The sequence below is a fragment of the Xenopus laevis genome, chromosome 5L, assembly GCF_017654675.1.
Source record: "Xenopus laevis strain J_2021 chromosome 5L, Xenopus_laevis_v10.1, whole genome shotgun sequence".
NCBI classification, from domain to species: domain Eukaryota; kingdom Metazoa; phylum Chordata; class Amphibia; order Anura; family Pipidae; genus Xenopus; species Xenopus laevis.
Window position 1 is genome coordinate 101,161,212 of NC_054379.1, and position 24,619 is coordinate 101,185,830.

Consider the following 24,619-nt stretch of genomic DNA (forward strand, 5'->3'; position numbering starts at 1 on the left):
CATATAATCAAGGACTTCTATCAAGGGCACAATGTGTTTCCACCACAATTAAGTATGGATGTCACTCATCTTATAAAGCTGATGCCGTTGTGATTTTGGCCTACTGCTGGATACTAGTCAACTGTAGAAAACATTTATATTATTATTCTCAGGCAGGCCACCTGACAGATTGAGAATAGGCCCTAAAAAAAAGAGGCCCAAACAACCCACCACCAACTCAATTTACAGCAGCCCCTGTGGTTTTGGCCAGAATTAACAGATTTCTGTGTCATCATGGACTTGCAATGAATGCTTTACCAAGAACCTGGTGATGAGTTTTGGCACCCAAGATAAGGATATCTGCACACTTTTACAGTCTTGTTACATCAGGTCTGGACTGGGAGTCAAAACAGGCCCTGGCATTTCAAGTCCACAGAGGCCCAACCAGTCCCCCACCAGCCCACTCCACAGTGACTGTCTATGGCAACTTACAGCAGCCCCTCCAGCATTTGCCAGAACATACAGATTGCCAGTCCGGGCCTACATTACATCATGAACAGTAGTGCTACTGCTGGTGGTGCAAACAGGCCTGGAGTTGTGGAAAGGCCACCTAGGCCCAGGCCTAGGGCGGCAGGATTTTAGGGGGGCGGCAAGCTGCCCAACCATACCCGCATTGGTTCTGAAACACTGGGGATGCGCTGGAGATACAATCATTTTTAAATTTCCAGTGCGGCAATCCCCATTGCTCCAGTCCAGATGATGACAGGGGTAATGAACGGCAGTGGGCCTAGGGGCACCCACTATGTAAATCCGCCCTGGGTGTAAATGCACTAGGATGGAAGGTGAAAACATGCACACAGGTGTGCGTCTGGATGGTGGGGTGAGCCCATCTAGGGGGTGTAAATCTTGCACCCACCCATGTGACTCTACTTACATTACTTATGTGACTTCTGAGGAAATTCATGCAAGTTGCTATGTATGGAACCTGCACTGGAAGTGTTTCAGAGCAATACACTGTTTCAGTTACAGTATAAGTCCAGGAGCAGGTTTCTCTTCTGCTTGCCCTATGGCTACTGAATTGCCAGATTCAAGAACAGGGCCAGATGGAAGCTGACCATTAGGATCATTGTTTGACACTGTGGAGGATTAAAATAAAAATACATGCTCCCTTCTAAAAAGGATTGTACTGGCCTGCCAGAGAATCTCCCAGTGGGCCCCAGTCTGGGATAATACTCATAAAACCAATCTTACTTGCACCATAAGCCTGTATTACCTCTAATGTCTCCAGTTCTTGTGAGAGTAGATCCTGGTGACCGGGGGGATGTTTGGGGCTTGCTGTTTGGCCCAATAACAACTAGTCACACCACTTCCCAGTTCGATAATCTCTTATAATTTTCAAAGGCAAAGTGAGGGGATAAGACGCATTCTTTGCTGCCATGAGGACTTTTATGATTCTTTATTCTGTAACAAACTGATAATGGCAAAAGGCAAGGTCAGTCAGGCATAAGGTCAAGTCTATCAGAAAAGTCAGCAAATGGGAGCATCTTTGAAAACAGTGAAATGCCTATGTCAGCAGTAGTGTCCTTTAAGAGGTAAATCTTTAACCACATACAATTCTATCTGGGACCTGTTATCCAGAATGCTCAGGACCTGGGGTTTTCCGAATCTTCATACCTTAAGGGCAGAGACACGCGGACAGATTCAGGGAGATTAGCCACGAGGCAACTAAGGGGAAAACGAAGTGCTCCGATTGCCACCCCGCCGGCGATTTACATCAAATAAAGAATGTTACCTTGTGAAATGCAAACTTATGCACATTCTCATATTCATATATGTTATTTTTCCGTTCAAATAGCCCAACCTGGACATTCTTTGTTTATGACTAAAATCTACCATGCCATTTACTAGTCACTTACAGAGAACTTGGGCCTCGGCTTTGCTGGTCTCTTCACTGAGCCCTGATCAATTTGCTGGCCCAGGGCAGTTCAAGGAATCCCTGGAATAGAAAGTGCCCTAGGCTTATATGATTTTATAGAGAAGGGGAGCACTGGCCTGGGGATCCAGGTTGGGGTAATGTCAGAGCAAGTGTTTTCTCTGCAGGTGCAATAATGACAGAGACAATTGTGATAATGCCCTATACTCCATGTCTGTTAATAGTGGCAATAGTGGCATCTGCCTGTCACTGCACACAGCACAGAACTATGGGCAGCAGATCCCAGGTATCATACAATACAGTAGATATTTGAATAACTGCCCTTAAAAGGTTTTTGTGACTGCTAAACTGTTGACTAAATAAATATGAAGACCCTTGAATGCCCAATTATTAACATTTTTTTGTATACTGCATTGTGCCATGACAGATTAATATATGGGGTCATTTTTGGAGACCTGCAGCTTCCCACCTTGAATACAACACTATGGGGCAGATGTAAGGGTGAAGTGGCTGTCGCTAGTGAAAATTCGCCAGACATACCATCTGCGGGGACATCGCCAATTTACTAACAGGCATAGAGGACAGCTCGCTAGCAAAAGAGAACATCGCTAGCGCAGTTTCACACCCTATCAGCAGGCAAATTTTACAGAACATTACCTCTTTCGCCAGAGTTTCCTTCGCCAGCGAACTGATAAGATGAAGCTACTCCTCCTCAATCTTATGTCAGTGACATCATATCCTGTATGCCGAAAAGTCATAATTTTAAAAGCGGGGTGTCTTTAAAAGCTGTAACTATTAAAAAAATATTTTTTAACTTTTTTACCATTTGAGGGGCATGCCACATATGCTTTAGGGTGGGTTCATGTCTAGGACATAAGAGGATCTCTTTGGTCTTTATTATGCTTCCTATGAATTTGCCCCTATGTGTATTCCTCCCCCTAATCTTGGTCTTCATTCAGTCACGCAAGTAAGGGAGTGGGAGGGCCACAGACTACAACAGTGCCTAGTCCTTACAGTCAGCTCAGCCATTTCCATAGGCAGAACTAATGTCTGAATAAGCACTAAGGCATGTGCTCTTGCAGTTCTGCCCAGGGGAATTGTAAATTCCCCCTATAGCTAGTAAAGGGTGTTAGTAGTTCCATTATATAGGAGATGTTTTTTAGTACACCTATTGGTATAGGTGCATAACGTTACTAATATGTGGTCAGTGGCTTTTGCTGCACAAAACTCTTCTTTAATTAAATCTAAAGACATAGGTGTGCTTTGCCCAGGCAAAATTTACTAAATGTAAAATTGTCATGAGTTATATTAAGAATATCCCATTAAATCAGTCTTACTGTATATAAAACAAATAGGCACGTTCTCTCTTTCCATAACTTTGTTTGTCTGCACTGCAATGAGTAAGCAACTCAGTCCCTGGCTGGGATAAAGGCTCCAGAGAGCTATAGACTGGTGCTTTTGATGACATACTCGTGTTCCATAGCTAAAAGCCATGTTTGTTTGTTTATTATTTTATGATCTTCCCGCTGAAGAGAACAAGCTGACTCAGAAAAAGTATGGAACTAGGACTTGCAGTTTGTTGTAATCTTAAATCAGCAAAACTAAACTACTCTGCACCATCATTTTATATCATACTGCATTTACTAGAGCCAAATTATTTCCGTGTACATCAGCATCAAATTCAACTGCATCGTTACTTCATCTACCAGTGGCGTAACTTGGCAGCATTGGGCCCCCTGCCAAAAAATCTACTATGGGGGCCCAGTCTTCTTCCCCTGACCCGCCTCCTCACCTTTTCGCGCCGCACCTTCTAGGCCAGCACTGCAACACTATTTTAAAGATAAAAGACAAGTAGTGGACGGGACTATGATGCAGCAGACCATGCGACCCAGGCCGTGGGGTCTGCTGTATAGGTAGTTACGCCAGTGTCATGTACATATAGGTCTACCCCACTGTGCTTTCTCTGTTGTCTTGTAATCCATTGTTATACTAGTTATATACTACTGATAACAGACACAGCTTAACCATGTGTCCTCTGTTCTCCTGCACCAAGACTTGTTTCCAATGACATACCTGTTTTAGGCCCTCTTTGTGCCTCAGTCTTCATGCATACTTCCCAAATCTCCCGTTTTTTCACGAGACAGTCCTGATTTTGACAGCTCAGACCGAAAATGTAACTGGACAATTTGATCGTTATGATGATTTCTTTTTAGCAACATCACAAAGTATTTGCATAAAAATATCACTGCTTTCTCTTTATAATACCATACAAACACAATGTCTTAGCCTGATTATAAAAAGATACAAAGCAATAGCAATGGCACCTCCCAGGAGGTGGTGTTGAAGGAGCAAAAGGTGGAGTCACACATAAAGTTCAGTTCACCCAAACGTTGGTCTCTTTGTAATGTGAAAGGGAAGGCTTGAGGAAGTGAGCTGTAGTGACTGGCGCTGAGAAGTGACTGTAGCTCTGGTGTTTTATATCGTTTGAATATTTGACTACATTTGGAAGTAGTTCTGCTCCTGTGCATCAAGCCTACAGACTGGGACAGTAACTGACATCAAAGGGTAAGATAAATAAGCCCCTTAAACTGGTTTTACAAAATGAAATTGCCACTTTGGGGCAGAGTTCCTTAATGAAATTACTGGCAGTTTGGTCTCAGACTAGAAACAAATGAGTTATTGATAATTTCATTAATTTCTTGTTAATACATGCAGCATTTTCTATTCAGGTATTACTGCCTTCAAGCATAAATATGAATCATTATACATAAACAAAGCTATTAGGCATCTTCCCTTGGATTCTGGGTGCTTGCTATAGTTAAACAGTTTGCCAACTACTGCCATGGCTGTAGGAAACAAAATAAAAAATACATCCTTTTTTAGTCTGTAAAATAAAAAATCTATTAAAATTGGAGTCTGGAATACAAATATCTAAAGACAAATATATATATCATCCTACATAAAGTAATATGCATATGGATATCTATGCACTAAAGCTTATTTTACTTAGAGTCTAAAAAAGGTTTAATTCACGTGTTCAGTCTGAGTGCAAGGAGAAATATTTCAATAAATCATATCTATTTTAAACCCATCAACCAGCTGCTCTGAACTCAATTCCCTGCTATATGTAAAATGCCATGTGTATTCTCACCTATCTCAAATTCAGTTCATGCCATGATATCAAGTGTAGCACAAAAAGGGTTGACAGAAGGATTTTAATTGTTTTCTAGCACATACGTGATGTATTAGGGAGAGTAAGAATTTAACTCTTTTTACTGGCATCCACAAAAAAATTGATAGGGACCATACTTGTATATGGATAATAAACTCAAGAGGATTCAGTGGAATGTGTCCCAGCTGAGGGCACTAAGATGACCACTATCTTTGGATGTTCTCCCTGTGAGCAGCACTTTGTGTTTCTATTTGTGGACCTGACTGTGATTCCTTGTAACAGATGCAGCCTCTGGAATGTGAAATGGGGGGGGGGGGAGATGGTTGGGGTAGAGCTGGGGAGGCTGGGCAGACAAGCATTGAACAGCTGATTCCTGGTTTTGCTCTAGTGAAGTTGATAGCTTTAGCACAAGTGGGCCTCTCACACGTCTTCCTTGTAGGCACTGGTTGTTGCAGAAGCAGATCCTAAAGAGCAACATTCTGTTTTAAAACTGACAATATACAGGTATTCTTTTGCATGTTTTTAACAATTCAACTGATGTTTTTGCTTATTTTTCTAAGCAAAAACATGTAAATGTTCTCCTACTCACACCTGGAAGGATTTCAGGTTAAGCGGTATCATCTAATTAACAAGTTTAGCTATTTAGAGTAATACCTTGAATTATGGAGTGCAAATACTGCAAGTTGTAGGCTAAATATTTCTGATAACCACGTTATTTGCATGGGGGTCACCAAGGCAATACATCTATCAGTGTCGTATTTTAATTCATATTAGTTTGCAAATGTAAAAAAATATTCCTTGGTGGAGAAGGGTGAATATTTATTTGTGGAGATATATACAACTTCTCAGATTTTCATCATATACTGTGGAATGGAGGTCTACTTTATTCTGCTCATAAGTACGCATATGCACCTTTAAGCATACAAAATTCTCTTTCTTCCGCACCTCTAAGTCTGCATAATTCTGCTCTTAAATACCCTGTAAATAATTATTGTGCTAAGCACTCCATAGCCTGAATTATTCTTACTCTACAGGACCCAGCAGCACTTAATTTTGTTTAGTTCTTTATTATTCTCCTCCTAAGCACGCATAACTCTACATTTTCTCCTAACCACCCATATTTCTACATTTTCTCCTACTAAGCACCCATAATTCTACATTTTCTCTTCCTTAGCACCCATAATTCTACATCCTAATTCTGGATCATAAACATCCGTGCAATATTCCCCTTCCAAAAAAACATAAATCATTATTATTTTTCATCCACACTATCCCAAAGTCTATATGTTTTGCCTTCTGCAGCACCCCAAGGCCTTCATGATTCTCCTTCTTAGCAACCCAAAGGCCTAATTTCTCCTCCTACAGCACCACTCAATCTTAATTTTTACAGCACCCCTTAGATTTTATTAATCTCCTCCTAAAACAGACCCAGCTCTTATTACGCTACCCCTGAGCGCAACTTCGGATTTTAGTGAATTTGCGGAGCGCTGGCGAAACTACGCCTGGCGAAGTGCGGCGAAGTTGCGCCTGGCGCAACTTCGCATCTTAGTGAATTTGCCCCTAAGGATGTAAAGCATTACTTTATTTAAGAGTTTCCATATATTATAATTTAGTGGTTTGAGGACAAATCATTGGGAGGCAGGCATTTCCAAAAGCAAGGAAGTTGAAAGGGTTGCAAGTTCTACATGCTGATTTATTCTGCTTTGACTTTGTCTCTGATTTCTACCTACATTTCTTCTTCTAAAAAGAAGGAATATGTGGAAACTGCCCATGCTGGTGTTTTCACCCAAACACAGGTATAAACTCATATCCCCTGCTGTTGTTAACTCCAATCCTTAGTTTAAGCCTTACTGCTATACTAAATGCAATGATGTTATAAAAGCACAAATGTTTGATAGTACGTGAAGGCTGTTATGTACTTCCATTGTATTCTTTAACTCTGAAGTAAAAACATTAGCATAGGGCAATCTGTGGGGAGCCCAATTTGTTTTCCAGGTTTATGTATTCTGTACAAGTGAGGGTTGCCATGCTACACACAGTCAAAGACCTCCTAAGGCCAAAGTATTATGAAAGAAGGTTTTCTTCTTGCTTGGCTTTACCAAGTAATTGCCTTTTCACAAAGCAGTTCAGATATTATGTACCCTTATTTTCTCAGACACCTATATCCCTGTTTTATTAATCTTAAAAACTATATGGATCAATAATAGATTAGAACATTTGGTATAATAATGCATGTGTACAATCATCATTATGGCACATTTTACATGAAACAAAAAGGATAGCAGGCAGTGGGTAATGCATAGTTATCATTTGGCCCATTTGTATGGGATACCAAAGTAGGTTTAGAAGTTTAAAGGATGAACCTTATGGCAATCTGTCATGGGATGGATTCATCTGTCCCACATAACTTTGATCAACATGTTATGATAATACATGACTTTGTAAGCTGCTGCAATACTTCATCCTACATGTCAGCAAGTAAAGGAAGGAAAATATCAGCAAAAACTGATAAATTGTTATTGTATTTGTACATCAGTGTATTGAAATGATAATTAAAATCCTATCTGATTTTAGCTTGTCGGGTGAAGATGCTGCAATGCTGCAATTGGCCCAGATGAAGATGTTGCATTTTGCATGTGGCCCAGACCAGACAGTCATGTTGTGTCAGAGGGCAAAGATTCCCTGTTAGCAGCAAAGATTGTTTTCATTAGTCACATTATTTTATTTATTGTATGACTATATCCCACTTTTGTGATGTGATTAGATGATCTGAGAAAAACCCATTGGGCAGTGGTTCTGAGAAACAGCAGTTGCTGCCTCAAGTCAATTCATTTTATGGTAAATCAAAGCAATGGCCTTGTTGCACAATATTACCAGAACACTTTAATTCTGAGGTATTTTACTAAGACCTGAACAGAAGTGCAAGAGCAGTAAGGGTTGCTCATGTAAAAAGCACTTGTGTGTGAAGTCTTGGTGCTCTCTTCACCAAAAGCTGCATAGGACAGGCAGAAAGTACAGGGCCTCATTGCAGCCTGTGTCCACCAGAGCATCTTTCAGACTTTTATGTCTAAACAGAGCTAGGCCAAGGCATCTGGGTGCCCTAGGCAACATTTACAGCCACCTCACTCCCCTCCACAACTTGAGAACGAGCTCACACATGTGTATTGATGACATTTGAGGGGAATGTGCACGGTGGCAGGCAGTGGTGTGGGGAGTTAGGGCCTGAACTAGGGGTACACAGAAAGTAGAAGTATGTGTTTAGTGCCTACACAACACCCCAGGCATGTGCCTCATCTTCCTACCCCTAGTCCCAGCCTTCTGTGTGTAAGGCACATCTGATTTCCACAGCTTGTGGCAGTATTCGAAACTCTGCCATCTTCCATACTCTGCCATGTGTTGTCTGTCACACACAATTAGCACTGGAATAAGTCACAGCATTTTTGTAGTACTAATCACTGATATAAGGCAAACAAAATGCCATTAGCTTTGATTAACAAAATAGTTGATTATAAATATGAAAAATAGTGCTAAGTTTAGTCCATAGTGTTAATGTTCTTTTATAATCCTGTTTACCTGTGACATAGCTTACCTAAAGTGAAATGAATAGCCTGCTAAGGGTGCAGGCCTACTGTAACTAACAAATCTGCACATGGGAGACTAAAACTCCTGTGTCCTGCCAACTACCCACATACAGAAATCCACAATACTTACTATTCACTAAAGTAACTACACCAGAAAAAGTGACGCCATAAATTACTCAGGTGGCCATAAGGGAATGTTTCATATTTCTGTCTGGAAAAGTGCAAAATTGGCAGAATTCTGGCAAATGATTATGTTTTTATCTGCTGTTAAGGAAGACGACTAGAATTTTGTTTAGTTCAGCATTCAAAGTCAGGTTTTTTATAGGCTGGGTTAAATTTGTGCTTTAGATTATACTACTCAACAATTGGGCTGAGATACTTTATATCCCTAACCAAACACTGATGAAGTCATTAGGAAGTTATATATTTTTTGACTCATTCACTATTTCTTTAAACATGATAAGCCTACTAGGTATGCACCGAATCCAGGATTCGGTTCGGGATTCGGCCTTTTTCAGCAGGATTAGGATTAGAATCCGAATCCTAATTTGCATATGTAAATTAGGGGCAGGGAGGAAAATCACGAGACTTTTTGTCACAAAACAAGGAAGTAAAAAATGTTTTCCCCTTCCCACCCCTAATTTGCGTATGCAAATTAGGGTTCGGATTCGGTTTGGTATTCGGCTGAATCTCTCTCAAAGGATTCGGGGGTTCGGCCGAATCCAGAATAGTGGATTCGGTGCATCCCTAAAGCCTACATCTTAGCCTTTTAGAGTCATTTAAGCCCAGAGCTTGACAGACATAAAAAGAATGAGTTGCTGAAATGAACTATGTGAATCACTGAGCTTTTGTTTATGAATTAAAACTGGTAACTGTATTATGCATTTAGATCTTTTCAGGCAGTTGACTGCCCTTAATTTGCTTTTAATTTCCTAGATAGTGGTAATAATAATTAGGCCCCTGTTTGATGTTATCTCCACTCCTCCAAATGTTGTCCATCATGTGTCTCCATGGCACTTGAAATCGGTGGCCATCAAGTTTACTGAACATTCTGAACTCTGTTAGTTCACGTTGTTTTAAATGGAGCACAATAGATCACTAAAGCTGGCCATAGACGCAAAGATACCATTGTACGAAACAAAGCATTGTGTTATTTGTTCTCTTTACTACTTTATTTTAATCTGAATGGTTAATTGCAGGTTGGAAGATTGGCACAGACAATCGTTTATCCGACATAAGGCTAGAATCTGCACGTCTATGGCCAGTTTAACTTGTATATGCTGCAGTTTTGGTCACTAGTAGGTTATTTCTCACAGAGTATGACTCCAAAACCCTTATCCAACTAAAATCTGTTGGTGTATAACTATAAATAATAGGAACGTCTACATATCTGAGTATGTATGTTCAACATAAGATTAGTGGTATTGGAACTTATTTACTGACAAGCTATTTAAGGTGCTTCACTGAAGAAATATATGTTTAGTGAGGGGATAATCAGTCTGAGCAAGGTACAACTCATTGACAGAGACATTCGGAGACAAGACGATAGATGTACTAGGAAGTGAAAATTCAAGATAAACTATGAAGAATGTGCACAGCTAGTAAGAGTATGGGTTTGTCTTATTAGTAATTTGTATGAAAACATCAATATCTATGTTGACATATTTGCAATGGACTGGAACAGAGACAGTTTGGTGACCCTGCAAATAATGGGTCTTGTTAGGGTAAGGTTCAATGTTAGAAATATTTCTGGTGGTATCATTAAAATGATATAATGGTTGCAAGGCAGGGTCAGTAAAATTTGATAAGCATACTGTGTCAATATGTGACTTTAAAATACTAATATTTTCTTCAGGAGTACATCAATTATCATAATATAAGTTTCAATGAGTCATGTGACAGACATTACATCACTAAGCACTAATTATAACGGATGGCATTACTAAGTCCCGTTTATTTAGCGAACAACGTACCCCCCTATTGTAAAATAAAAAAGTGGTTTTATACAGATCATGGAATGTCAACTCGGAGTACTTTATTTATTATAATACACAAGTTTCAGTGAGTGAACCTCCGATTATAAGGACATAATTTGCAGGATATCCATGGATATATGTGTGTGTGTGTGTGTATGCCAATAAATTGTCTGTAACAACTGCAAGAAGGTCTGCACTCTCAGGACTTATAAAAAGTAAAGATATTTATTGTATGGGACTACAATAGTCCCATACAATAAATTTCTTTACTTTTTTTAAGTCCTGAGAGTGCAGACCATCTTGCAGTTGTTATATATTTATATATACATAATATAATATATATACTGTATATATACACACACACACACACTTATGAGTCCAACATGTACTGTACTGGTTTGGAATAGCAGATGTCAGCTGTTAATGGCTTCAGAGTATATGCTGCATCTGACATTGATTTAAATATAGTAAGTAATGTGAGACCTGGTGAAACAAGCTGTTGAAGATATCCAATGACTGACCTTTCCATTTTCCATTTATGACAAACTTTTTACTTCATATAGTAACATATTTATTACTACTTCCAAATGCTTAAAAATTATGTGGCAGCGCTGACCAAATTAGTTTGTAGACAGGATTATTTTAGGTTAGCTGTAGAAAAAGGATTGGTGTATCTTTAAGGAATTACCTACTAAGAAGACTGTTAAGAATAAAGTGCATTCTTATTCCATAACATTATACCTAAAACACAAAACAAATAAAGGATATATACTGGAAGAGGATATGAGATCAACATTAGGATACATATACATTTATTAGAAATTCATTCAGAATTAGGATATTATCTCACTTCAGCTTTCTTAAACCTTAGTTTGTTCACATTGTGGGCACCTTTTACCATGTATTCATGGAAGTCTCTGGGTCATTCACATCCAGGGACTCCAGATCATTAAACAATGTTTCAACTATGTATCCCTTCCAGGTCCGGACTGAGAATTAAAATAGGCCTTGGCATTTCAGGTGCACAGAGGCCCAATCAGCCCACACAGAGGCCCAAACAGCCCCCACCAGCCCACTAAATACTGACTTTCTATGGCACCTTATAGCAGCCCCTCTGGCATTTTCCAGAACCCACAGATTGCCTGATCCCTTCTTCAACCTTCAGAATCTACATATATGGTCAGCCAATAACAACCTGATTATGTAAGCATATGGAAACAAAGCTGTTCCAAACTGTCATTTGTATTGCTACTGGTATAGATGCTAATAAAGACTACAGCATAACAAAGGGGATTTTTTTGTCAGGAGGTCAAGATTTGCAGTATTCCAGACTTTACTAGGCTATCTTAGAACTGTAACTACTTTAATAAAAAAAATGATGACAAACACAGACAAGGGTGTCAAGTGTTTTAAAGGAAAGACAATATAATGTAGTGTTGCCCTGTTTTGGAACAACTGCTGTGTTTTCTTCAGATACACTACTATGGTTATATAAAGAAGATGCTGTGTAGCCATGGGGGCAGCCATTAAAGCACAGGATACACAGTAGATAACAGATACATTCTGAAGAATTCCATTGTATACTACAGAGCTTATCTGTTATCTGCTGTGTATCCTGTGCCTTTTCTCATTTTACAGCTTTGAATGGCTGTCCCCAAGCAAACACACCAGTTTTACCAGTGCAGCACAAAAGTACATTATATTTTAATTACTTTGATACACTTTCATTATTTGGTGTTATTGTTCCTTTAACTTTCTGCAAGGTCTGGTGCAGTAAAAATTGTGAAAGCAACATCTTACATATGTGTCATATATGTCAATGTTCGTGGCTAAAACTAGGACTTAAATGTTTTAACTGTATTTGTTATTTTTTTCAGAAAGGTCTTGGCTGTGATTCCTCATTGCAGTCATGGCACCAAAGAAGAAGAATGCTAAGAAGAATAAGGCAGACATCAATGAGATGACCATCATTGTAGAGGACAGCCCTCTAAGCAAACTCAATGGTTTGAGTGGTCTAATTGATGGTGGGAATGGCTTCAGTTACATTTCAACAGAAGTTACCGATTCTTCCTATGGCACTTCCCTTATGGAAGGGATGAGCAGAATGAGGCAGGACAGTTTCCTTTGTGATCTAACCATTGGTACCAAAACAAAATCTTTTATGGTTCATAAAGTTGTTATGGCCTCCTGCAGTGAATACTTCTATAACATCCTCAAAAAGGATTCCTCAACTCAGAGAGTTGATCTGAATGATATCTCTCCACTAGGCTTAGCCACTGTAATAACATATGCATACACTGGAAAGATTACCCTTTCTTTATATACTATAGGCAGCACCATATCTTCAGCAAGTTACCTGCAGATAAATGCCCTTGTAAACATGTGCTGTGATTTTCTAATGCAAGAAATGAATGTCGAAAACTGCATGTATGTTGCTAATATTGCAGAAACCTATGGACTCAAAAGTACAAAAGAAGCAGCACAGAAATTTATCAGAGACAACTTCATTGAGTTTTCTGAAACAGACCAGTTTTTGAAATTAACCTTTGATCAAATCAATGAATTTCTAATAGATGACTATTTACAACTTCCTTCTGAAATTGTGGCGTTCCAAATTGCAATGAAATGGCTTGACTTTGATGAAAAGAGAATAAAATATGCCTCTGGTCTCATTAGCAATATCCGCTTTGGTACCATCTCAGCCCAAGACCTTGTCAACTATGTTCAGTCAGTGCCTCGTATGATGCAAGATACAGATTGCCACAGGCTATTGGTAGAAGCCATGAATTATCATCTACTTCCATTTCATCAGAACACTTTGCAGTCTAGAAGAACAAAAATACGTGGTGGTTCCAGGGTCTTGGTTACTGTGGGGGGTCGCCCAGCTCTAGCAGAAAAGTCCCTAAGCAGGGAAATTCTATACCGAGATCCTGAAGGTGGATGGAAAAGACTGGCAGAACTTCCAGCTAAGAGTTTCAATCAATGTGTCACTGTAATGGATGGATTTCTGTACATTGCTGGTGGTGAAGACCAGAATGATGCCCGAAACCAAGCCAAACATGCTGTCAGCAATTTTTGCAGGTAAATCAAAACTATAACTTGATTTTTAAATATAGTATAGTATACTAAGTAAATTGTGCTTTAGCAATGAAACAATTAAAACATTTTAGGCTGTTATATGTTCCACCAAAAATGCATTTAACTTTTATAGCCATTCGTTCTGAATATCAGATGCCACACTATCCGCACACTGTCTGCAAATGAAGGTTTTATTTACACACGCCATGCAAAATCTGATAGGTCTTCCCATGAAGGTCACTCATATTTGTTTAAGGAGATGACCTATGGTAGTCATGTGTATGGACTGTGCATTTTGTATTACATTTAGCATGTACAGTAATTTCATGTTTTCATGCTTATAGAAATATTTGCAGCTATACGTTTTATCACTGTTTTCTTTTTTGCTTCAACCATTTTTAGATATGACCCTCGTTTCAACACATGGATTCACCTGGCTAACATGATCCAGAAACGCACTCATTTTAGTCTTAATGTGTTTAATGGCCTTATTTTTGCAATTGGAGGCCGTAATTCTGAAGGGGGTCAGGCATCAGTTGAGTGCTATGTGCCTTCAACTAATCAGTGGCAAATGAAAGCACCACTAGAAGTAGCTAGGTGCTGTCATTCCAGCTCCATAATAGATGGTAAAATCTTGGTCGTAGGTGGATATATAAATAATGCATACTCCCGATCTGTGTGTATGTATGACCCATCTATGGATAGCTGGCAAGATAAAGCAAACCTCAGTACCCCTAGAGGTTGGCATTGCTCTGTTTCACTTGGTGACAGGGTGTATGTTATGGGTGGCAGTCAACTTGGTGGTCGTGGTGAGAGAGTTGATGTTCTACCTGTAGAGTGTTACAATCCCCACACAGGTCAATGGAGCTACGTTGCTCCTCTTCAAAATGGAGTTAGTACAGCTGGCGCTTCAACTCTCAATGGAAAAATCTATCTAGTTGGCGGCTGGAATGAAGTGGAAAAGAAATATAAGAAATGCATCCAGAGCTACAATCCTGATCTCAATGAATGGACAGAGGAAGACGAGTTACCTGAAGCAACAGTCGGGGTGTCATGCTGCTCCATTAACATGCCCAATTTTAAAACACGAGAATCTAGGGCAAGTTCAGTGTCTTCTGTACCAGTCAGTATATAAATACCACCTGAAATAATGTTAGTGCCACTGGTTTTTTTTTTTACACTTCAACCCCTTCTGCCAATTATTTTGAGGTTTGTGATATTTAAATTACTTCAAAAATGTCTTAGGAAAGGAATTATATTAAAGAAACACACTGGGGAATTAAATTATTTACTGCTGCCAGAGATCTTTTTAAAGGAATATCCCATGAAAAGCAAAAGTGGCCACTTAAGTTTTAGAAAGTGCTAATACATTCAAATATTGTATGTTGTGCACAAAGCAGTGAATGATGCATGTTATTTGCTATACATAAAGGCATGAACATTAATTAGGTGAATTAATAATTAGTCCAATCGGAACATAATATTTTTATATTTATCTGAAATCAAGAAGCAACAGATACGATACCTTATCCCATGTGTCCTACAATCTGGAATGCTTTAAAAATCTTGCTTCCAAATCCAGGAAATTCTGCTCCAAACTGGGAATTCGCTGGATTTGTGAGTAGGTTGTGGGCGGTCTTCCTCCTTTTCTCCATACCTCCAACTTGAAACTGAAAAGGAAACTAGCAGAGGGGCAAAAGAGTTGAAACATTTTTACTCTAATACTATTCCCCAGCTGGTCAGCACTAAATAAAAGTAGATTTTGGTTCCAAAGATTCCAGATAATGGGTTCCCTTCCTGTATACATACACATATGCAGCCATATATACTTCCATGAGAGGGCTCTAAAGCTGATTCTTAATAATAATTTGTATACTCAGGAAAGGCCTTTAGAGTGCAATATAAAAAGCCTCTTATAAGAAACATGCACCCTCAGTACCTCAGCACACCTCCATGAGACAGTGGCATAACAATATCTACACACTACAAAGTATATCTGATTATTAGTAACACTGTAATTATTCAGTCCTGTAATAGTACTTGAGAAATACAGCAATGACTGTACAAGGAGGCCAATTCATTTAGAGCTCAGTCATTTGCGATTACAATAACATCTTTATCTATTTAGAACTGTGAAAAAAACTATTGCTATTTAATCCTGTGGATCAATTTTATAACATTAGGCCTGTATTTAACATTCTGTTTGTGGAAACTGCTCAAGGAAAAAATAAACATTATTTGCATGAATCAATGTAAAATGCAGCCTTTTTATCAAGGCAATCTTTCTATTTGATGAAACAACAGCCCCATAAACAACACAATGTGTCCAAAATGTCAACACGTGGCATTGCTATAAAGTGGTGAGTAGGCAACTACAATAAAGTAATATACACACAGGAGTGCTCTATACCCTTCTCTCCCCCATATGTAACAAATAGCACAAATGTCCCCAAGGTGCAGTCTACAGTTGATCAATATATACTAACTTCTGATTGGTTGCTATAGGTGACTAGATTTGTAGCAAATTTTGCACCTTTTATTACATAAACCCCAGAGTCTGCAGTAGATTACTGGCATAGATCTGACCCATTCTATGTTCTATTTTTCTCTTCTTGGGTTGATCTCTGGTGTACATGTAATCTCTCTTATGCTTATAACATGCTTTGTACATAGCATCTGAGATGCTCTAAGGATGGGGTGATAACACCATTGACATTATTTGGCTACAGATATGGTAGTTGAATTATTACACCGGCACCAGGCACTCCAGTTATTGTTACATTTTGCCATTTAGTAACCACTGGGGTAGAGTAGAAAAGGGTACGATATATGTGGCATATTTTGTTATCACCGTGATACCTTTGCATTTATTGTGTTGTAGTGCCATCTGTGTTTCTATAGATATGTTGTGTCTATGTCGGAGTCCATCCCATATAAATGTGAAGGGTATCCTCCCTTTGTCATAGATGTGTATATTTTCTGCAGCTCTCTAAAGCTTTAGGGACATCCTGTGATCTGTAGTTTATTGACAGATGAGGTTGGACATTGTTGATCCAGGCAGACTCTATCCATCCATTTGTTATTGTTGGACACCAACAGCTGTTATGACCCCTTTTGGATGTCCATATTGCTGAGTATTTTTTCTCTTTTCTTGAATGTTAGTTCGGAAGGTATAGAATGTACTGAATGCCCAAGCTGTGCATTTGCTTCAGTTGGTCACTGTAGGCTACTAAGATTCCCTTTAAATTGAATTGAACTTCATGCAGTTGAATAGGGAAGATGCTACAACTAATGCACGGTAAAGTCTTAAAAATGTCAAGTTTAAAAATTAAGAAGAATATTGACAGGACAGCACAATGTAGGTTATCATATAAGTGGACTTTGTTATTGCTGCAAATTACTCTTGTGTTGCTAAGCAATCATGGCTCCAATCTTAAACATGGAGCCAAATATGAGTATAGGCAACATCACCATTGGTGCTCTAGCAGCCCAATTAACAGCAGTGTAAGTCTCTGTAGGTCAATGTTGGGGTATGATACGTGAAATATAGCTGAAATATGTTCTGGTTTTTTAGAATACAAAGAAATAGAAGAGGGATCAAACACTGTGAATCTGCAACTATTGCTGAACTATAACTCTCAGTTTATGGTCATTTATGTAGATCAGCAATATTTGAATTGTCACATGTTAAATGTGGATTACATAGGCCATGTGGTATAAAACATTCAATGATGTCCATATTATAGTAAAAGAGCAAGTACATTTCATAAACACTTTAATGCTACACAGACATCACCCATATGTAACATTTACAGCATGTTTAATTTTCAATTTATTTTCAATTGTATTGAAATCCTAGATAAATAAAAGTAAATAGATGTAGCATTATGCAATGCAACACGTATTCCACTTTTCTATAGACTGAGTTACCATCATTAACAGATGGAGCTCATTTGATCCCACCCGCCATGATTTTATTCTCTATGTTTTTGAAGTTTTTTTTTAAGTTCATAATCAGTGCATATGACCACAAGGGAACATGTAGCTATTTATTCTGTTAAAAAAATGTAAAAAAAAGTAGTTGTTTGTGTAATGTATTGTTTTATGTAGCCAGGATTATGATCTTTAGTACCCTGTAATAATTTAATTTATGGAACTTACTGGAAATAAAGGATAGAGGGGCCCATTGCCATCCTTCCATTAGTAAATGAGCCCTTAGATCTGTAGTTTGAATGTTGTACCTCAAGAAACAGGCCACTTTAAAGGAAAACTATACCCCAAAATGAATATTTAAGCAACAGATAGTTTATAAAATATTAAGTGGCATATTAATGAATCTTATCAAACTGGAATATATATTTAAGAAAATCTTGCCCTTTTACATCTCTTGCCTTGAACCATCATTTTGTGATGGTCTGTGTGCTGTTTCAGAGATCACCTGACCAGAAATACTACAATTCTAACAGGAAGAAGTGTGAAAGCAAAATATATAACTCTTGTCTGTTATTTGGCTCATGTGACCTAACAAGTATAGTTTGTTTGGTTTGTTTGTGTGCTATGTGAATCCTATGATCCCAGGGGGCTGCCCTTATTTTTTAAAATGGCAATTTTCTATTTATGATTACCCAATGGCACATACTACAAAAAAAGTATATTATTATGAAAATGGTTTATTTACATGAAGCAGGGTTTTATAAATGAGCTGTTTTATGCAATATCTTTTTATAGAGACCTACATTGTTTGGGGGGTATAGTTTTCCTTTAACTGCAACACTAATAGCAGTTTAGCATCACGAAAGCTTTACATTTTCAAATAGTATACCCAAAATTAATTACTTTTTTTTATTCTGCAACTGGTAAGTCGGGCAGTGAGAAAAAATTAGATTCCTGAAAAAAATAGAAATTTGAATGTTTTTAAATAGGCCTCCTAATGAGTTGCACATGGGAAACATCAGAAGAGCAAAATGTATATCCTAGAAGAAGTGGTAAAAAATAAGAGAATAATCGGGTCAATATTGGTAGTATTCTATATGAAAACAAAAAGTTTTGTGAAAGTGAACTGCCCTCTTAATATCATTGGTGACTGCTCATATTATATAGTGAATAAAGTACCCCCTCTTGTAAAATATAAGGATATTATAAGTTACTGAGGAGTTTCATGACCATATACAGGTCATGGAACTCCGAGGTGACTTCTAATATCCTCATACTTTCAACAGGGGGTTCTTTATTATAATACACAAATTTCAGTGAGTCATGTGACAGAAATGACATCACGACTCACCGTTTATAACTGATGACATCACAACTCACCGCTTATAAGGATATAATTTATAAGATATTCATGGCTTTTGTGTATTATAAAATGATTACTTAACAAATTTATGGGAAAAAGGTAAAACTTTATTCAAATACTCTGAATGTTGCCAAAGTGGGGTTTCTTGGGGTTGAGGGTGTCTACTGTTATTGAAAATATATCCCAGAAACTACCCAGGACATATAGAAAGCAATGTAATGTTTTGGAAATATATTACTGTACTTCACCCCTGGGGTTAACGACACATTATTGACAAGATAGATGTAAGCTATTCTATAAAAAAAATGGAAATTAATTGTGGAAATAAAATATTTGGATAAAGTATGCAGATGTGTTTGGTTATCTGTTTTGAGAACAAAATAAAAACTTGTCAACATGTAAGTAATTGACTAATATATGTTGTGTTTTATTCGCCCTCATTTCTGTGCAAAGGCTGTGCTTTGTCTTGAATTAATAATGTTAGAATTATGATGCTATAAGTGTTTATAGTTAGCGCCCAGAGGCCTGGGTGGTGGAACAGTACTGACAGGACCACACAGAAATGCTGAAAACAGATGGAGCTGCAAATGTTCCATTAGTACTGTCCCTATAGAGTAGTATCATGGGGTGTGTTAACTCCTGCAATTGCATGGTGCTGCAAGAAAAATGACCTATTATTACAAACTCTCACACATCAGGTATACTGTATTTGTGTAAAACATTGCATGCAGGTTTATATAGGATGGTGAAGGGTTTTTCCGGAAATGTAAATATACATTCACAATGTACAGCATTTTAATTAAGAATAATATGTAAAAAAATTAAGGGTCATCGGGGTAAAAATCGTTTTTTTTTTCTTATAACAACAAAACTGCATGCGTCAGGATAAAATCCAGCAATCTGACATCTTGCTGAACAGTTGGTTTTTATTTAAAAGCAGAATCACGGGTCAGCTTTGTACTAAATGGTCAGGACAGATGGGCAGAGCAGCACATATACAGCTTGTCTTGTGAGATTAAAAAATAGGTAAGAAGGCCCATGATTATATGTCCATTCCCCCCCCAAGGCCTATAAGTAAAGAGCCCTGATTCCAATATGAGTTCACTGAATAAGGCCAGCATTTGGAGATGTTCTAGTTTAGTACCAGATTATTATTTTCAGGCACACCGAGGAATCAATACTTAGAGGCACATTTATCAAAGGTCGAATTTCAAATGCATGTGAGGTTTTCAAACTCCCATGAACTCTAAATTCAACCAATTGAAATTTATTACAAAAATCTAATTTTTTAAACTCGGGTGAATAGGATCGACCCAAAAACTTGAATCAAATTTTTTTCACTGAAAAAAACTTGCATGTTAGGAAGGCAGCAAACAACTCCAAATTGATCCCTGGACGTCTCCCATTGACTTAAACAGCAATCCGGCAGGTCTTAAAGGTGTATGATAAATCTCATTAAAAATTAGTGGTGTTATAGTTTGTAGTATAGGTATGGGACCTGTTATCCAGAATGTTAGGGACCTCGGGTATTCCAGATAAGGGTTTTTTCCATAATTGGGATCTCCATACTTTTAGTCGACTAAAAAATCATTTAAACATTAAATTAACCCAGTAGGATTGTTTTGCCTCCAATATGGATTAATTCTATCTTTGATAGGATCAAGTACACAGTACTGTTTTATTACTATAGAGAAAAAGGGAATGATTTTTAAAAATGTGAATTATTTCACTATAATGGAGTCGATGTGAGATGGTCTTTCCGTAATTCAGAGCATTCTGGATAACTGGTTTCCAGATAACGGATCCTATACCAGTATTTGCTTTACCTACTTTCTCTTTAGTCTTCTGTTGCCCTGGCAAGGGGCTACAAGAGCCAATTGTCACTGAAAATCTGGCTTTTTTCTTCCACTCTATCAGTGATCTTGCACATGTCCAGGCCAGCTCAGTGCTCCACTGCTGCCTACAATACACTCTGCTACACTATAGCCTGTGTAAAATACTGATTTTCCAGGTCTGCCCGCCAACCTATATCCTGTATCCTAGATATAAATGCTGACAAACTATTATCATATATGAAGGCATGGGAAATTCAGTGAGTGTCAGAATCTTGGGAGCAAATAAACACTTCTTGCCGACCAAGTGAAAAAGATTTTGGCCAAAATATGGAAATTCATATACAATTTGACATAGAAAGTAGTGGTAAAAAAAATTATCCCTAATATTAAGATTTACAGAATACCCCAATTAACTAACATTTTCCTGGTTGCCAAGACCAGCACCATCAAACACTGAAAAACTGCAACCATTGTTTTCTCTTGTGCAAAGACATTTTAAACTGAATAATGGTTCATGAAAAGTTCTTAAGCACCCTGCTGGATAATAATGACAATTCTAAAATATGGAGGTCCCAGAACACTCCAAATCTTTGGACAGAGACAACTTTTTTCTAATATTGGTTCTGTACATTACCACAATGAATTTTAAATGAAACAACTCAGATACAGTTGAACTGCAGACTTTCAGCTTTAATTCAGTGGGTTGAACAAAAAGATTGTATAAAAATGTGAGGAACTAAAGTTTTTTTTAACACAATCACTTCATTTAAGGGGCTCAAAAGTAATTGGACAAATTAAAAAAACGAAAAGAAAATGTTCATTTCTAATACTTGGTTGAAAACCCTTTGCTGGCAATGACAGCCTGAAGTCTTGAACTCATGGACATCACCAGATTCTGGGTTTCCTCCTTTTTAATGCTCTGCCAGGTGTTTACTGCAGCGGCTTTCAGTTGCTGTTTGTTTGTGGGCCTTTCTGGCTGAAGTTTAGTCTTCAACAAGTGAAATACAGCTCAATTGGATTCAGATCAGGTGACTGGCTTGGCCATTCAAGAATATTCCACTTCTTTGCTTTAATAAACTCCTGGGTTGCTTTGGCTGTATGTTTTGGGTCATTATGAAACGCCTCCCAATCAATTTGACTACATTTAGCTGGATTTGAGCAGACAGTGTCTCTGAACAACTCCGAATTCATTCGGCTGCTTCTGTCCTGTGTCACATCATGGATAAACACTAGTGTCCCAGTGCCACTGGCAGCCATACACACCCAAGCCATCACACTGCCTCCACCATGTTTTATAGAGATGTGGTATGCTTTGGATCATGAGCTGTTGCACGATTGTGTTTAAAAAAAAAAACGGTTTAGTTCCTCACATTTTGATACAATCTTTTTGTTCAACTGAATTAAAGCTGAAGTCTGCAGATCAACTGCATCTGAGTTGTTTCATTTAAAATTCATTGTGGTAATGTACAGAACCAAAATTAGAAAAAAGTTGTCTCTGTCCAAAGATTTATGGGCCTATCTTTCCATATTGCTGGAAACGATTTTCCTTTTGCTCTTGGCTGTCACGGCTTGCTTGCTGATAGCAGGAAGAACCAGCACAATACATAATAAGGAGCTGACTCAACAATTTTTATAACTAAGCCCGGACCCTCAATAGGTTGGGTCAGGTCTTTCACATTACTTTTTGGCAAAACATAAAAGTTGCTAGCCAATGTAGATCCTCATCAAGGTCTATATACAGTATCTGCCTATAACGTTTATATATAATATTTTACACAAGGATAGTTGTTTTATGCTGTCACTGTTTGCTTGATCGAGTTCTGCTTTCCCCCCTTCCTTTCCGCCTTCCTTTTTTCATCCTCTCCACCCTCTATCTATCCTTTCATCCTCCTCTCTTATAGGACAACGGGAATAATGTTTTTTTTAGGAATGCACCGAATCCAGGATTCGATTCGGGATTCGGCCAGGATTTGGCGTTTTTTAGCGGCATTCGGATGAGGCCAAATCCTTGTGACTGGCCTAACTGAATCCAAATCCTAATTTGCATATGCAAATTATGGGCAGGAAGGAAAATCATGTGCCTTTTTGTCACAAACAAAGAAGTAAAAAAAGGTTCCACTTTTTCCTTTCACAAAGGATTCAGGGATTCTGCCAATCCAAAATAGTGGATTCGGTGCATCCCCAGTATTTATTACAGCCTATAACTAAATAAGACAGATTTCCATTTTAAAAGCTGGAATTTGGGCTCTTAATGTTACCGGGAGCAGATTTTTGCTGCCCTTGTAACTTGCCGCATGCTTCTGTGTGAGATTTGGTTTTTAGCTTGACTCATGACAGGAGCGGGCCTGCTCCCTCTGCATTCTTCTTACTTGAACACATTTGTGTTCTCTAGAAATTACGCACAACCACAGCATGTATAAATACAGGCCATGTAACATTCATTTTGTCCCCTGCCTGCATGTGAATTAATAATTGGCAAATTACTTTTCTCGTAAATCATATTGCAAAAAAGGTGGCTAAACGTGAATACAAATTGAGTCTGTATTGGTAAAGAACATTATGCTGACGACTTTGCATTTGAAAATTCGGAATTGAAATTCTGGGAAATAATGTTGTATTTTGGGTGGTGTTCCTTTTGCTTTGTACACAAGCCCTTTTGTCTTTTAGTGAGGCCATATGAATTTTTATGTATTACAAGAAGGTAAAATATATTGTACCACTGCCATCTTGTGGACAAAAAAATTGATAACTATTCATTTCTGGAACTGTTCCTGTTACTTGACAGTTCAAAGGGTTTGACAATATCAAATAACCACAGCACGGCCCTACTAAATAAATTTAGTACCCAAGTGCTTTCAGGATAAACAAGAGATCCTTATATTATCCTTTTTCAGCTCTCTGTTATATAATCTTATTTCACATGTCTGTGACAGATTCCTAATTTGATTTAACTGCATCCTTTTGTGTGTGTGTGTGTGTGTGTATATATATATTGGTATCTATAAATATATATATTCTATATACAATAGAATTTTTATTGAATCAGATGAAAATTGAGCGTAGGAATGACCAGATATGGGATGACTTTGACGTAGTTGGCCAGCTTAAATATATTGCAATATATGGACAAACAATCCCTGTGTTGTTTAAAGGGTAAGGCATTTTTCAGTAGCAGTATGCACAAAATGTCTTAAATATATTGATAATGGGTTGAGTGCAGAGTATTTTGTGGTCACAGCCTCATTGCACCCCCGCCTAATGGTTTTAAAATTAGTGGTGAGCACAACTTTCCCTTGTTTGTTATAGTTATACAGGAGCAGTGACCAGCTCCATGTTTTGCCCATGAGCAGAAACCCATAGCAATCGAACAGTCACAGTTGCAGATTGAACAATAAAATCAAATATTTGATTGGTTGCCATGGGTTACTGCCCAGGTGCAAACTTGCCCAGTGTTTGTAAATGAGCCCCTGTGACATTTACAGCATGTGTTTTTCCAATTACATTGTGCTTGACCTTTCAAAATTGTTATTTTCTGTTCTATACTTTGATAACAACAGTCTCATGTTACCAATCTTATAAGAGAATAGAGTCTGTGAAGCTGCACCTGATATGTTCTGGCCATATAATTCCTATATACATGTATATCAATTAGTATTTAAGGGTTTTTTCACCTTTAAATTAATGTTTAGTATATTGTAGAGACTGATATTCTAAGACAATTTGAATTTCTTTTAATGTGTTAGCTGCTCTCCAATGTGTTGTTTCAGCA

The 24,619-nt window shown here is 38.0% G+C and overlaps 1 protein-coding gene across 3 annotated transcripts; it reads left to right on the top strand.

Annotated features, from left to right (window-relative positions):
• The first annotated feature begins 4,290 nt into the window (after nucleotides 1-4,290).
• On the top strand, nucleotides 4,291-15,970 carry klhl31.L (kelch like family member 31 L homeolog). Of its 3 annotated transcripts, none has more exons than XM_018263460.2 (3): nucleotides 4,291-4,477; nucleotides 12,519-13,722; nucleotides 14,122-15,970. In XM_018263460.2, exons 2-3 carry the CDS (start codon nucleotides 12,551-12,553, stop codon nucleotides 14,852-14,854), a joined length of 1,905 nt encoding a protein of 634 aa, XP_018118949.1. In that variant the 5' UTR covers nucleotides 4,291-4,477; nucleotides 12,519-12,550; the 3' UTR covers nucleotides 14,855-15,970. The 3 variants fall into 3 exon arrangements, with proteins under 3 accessions (XP_018118949.1, XP_018118951.1, XP_018118950.1); XM_018263462.2 differs by having other exon boundaries at nucleotides 12,523-13,722; XM_018263461.2 differs by lacking the exon at nucleotides 4,291-4,477 and adding an exon at nucleotides 5,433-5,588.
• Nucleotides 15,971-24,619: the final 8,649 nt, after the last annotated feature.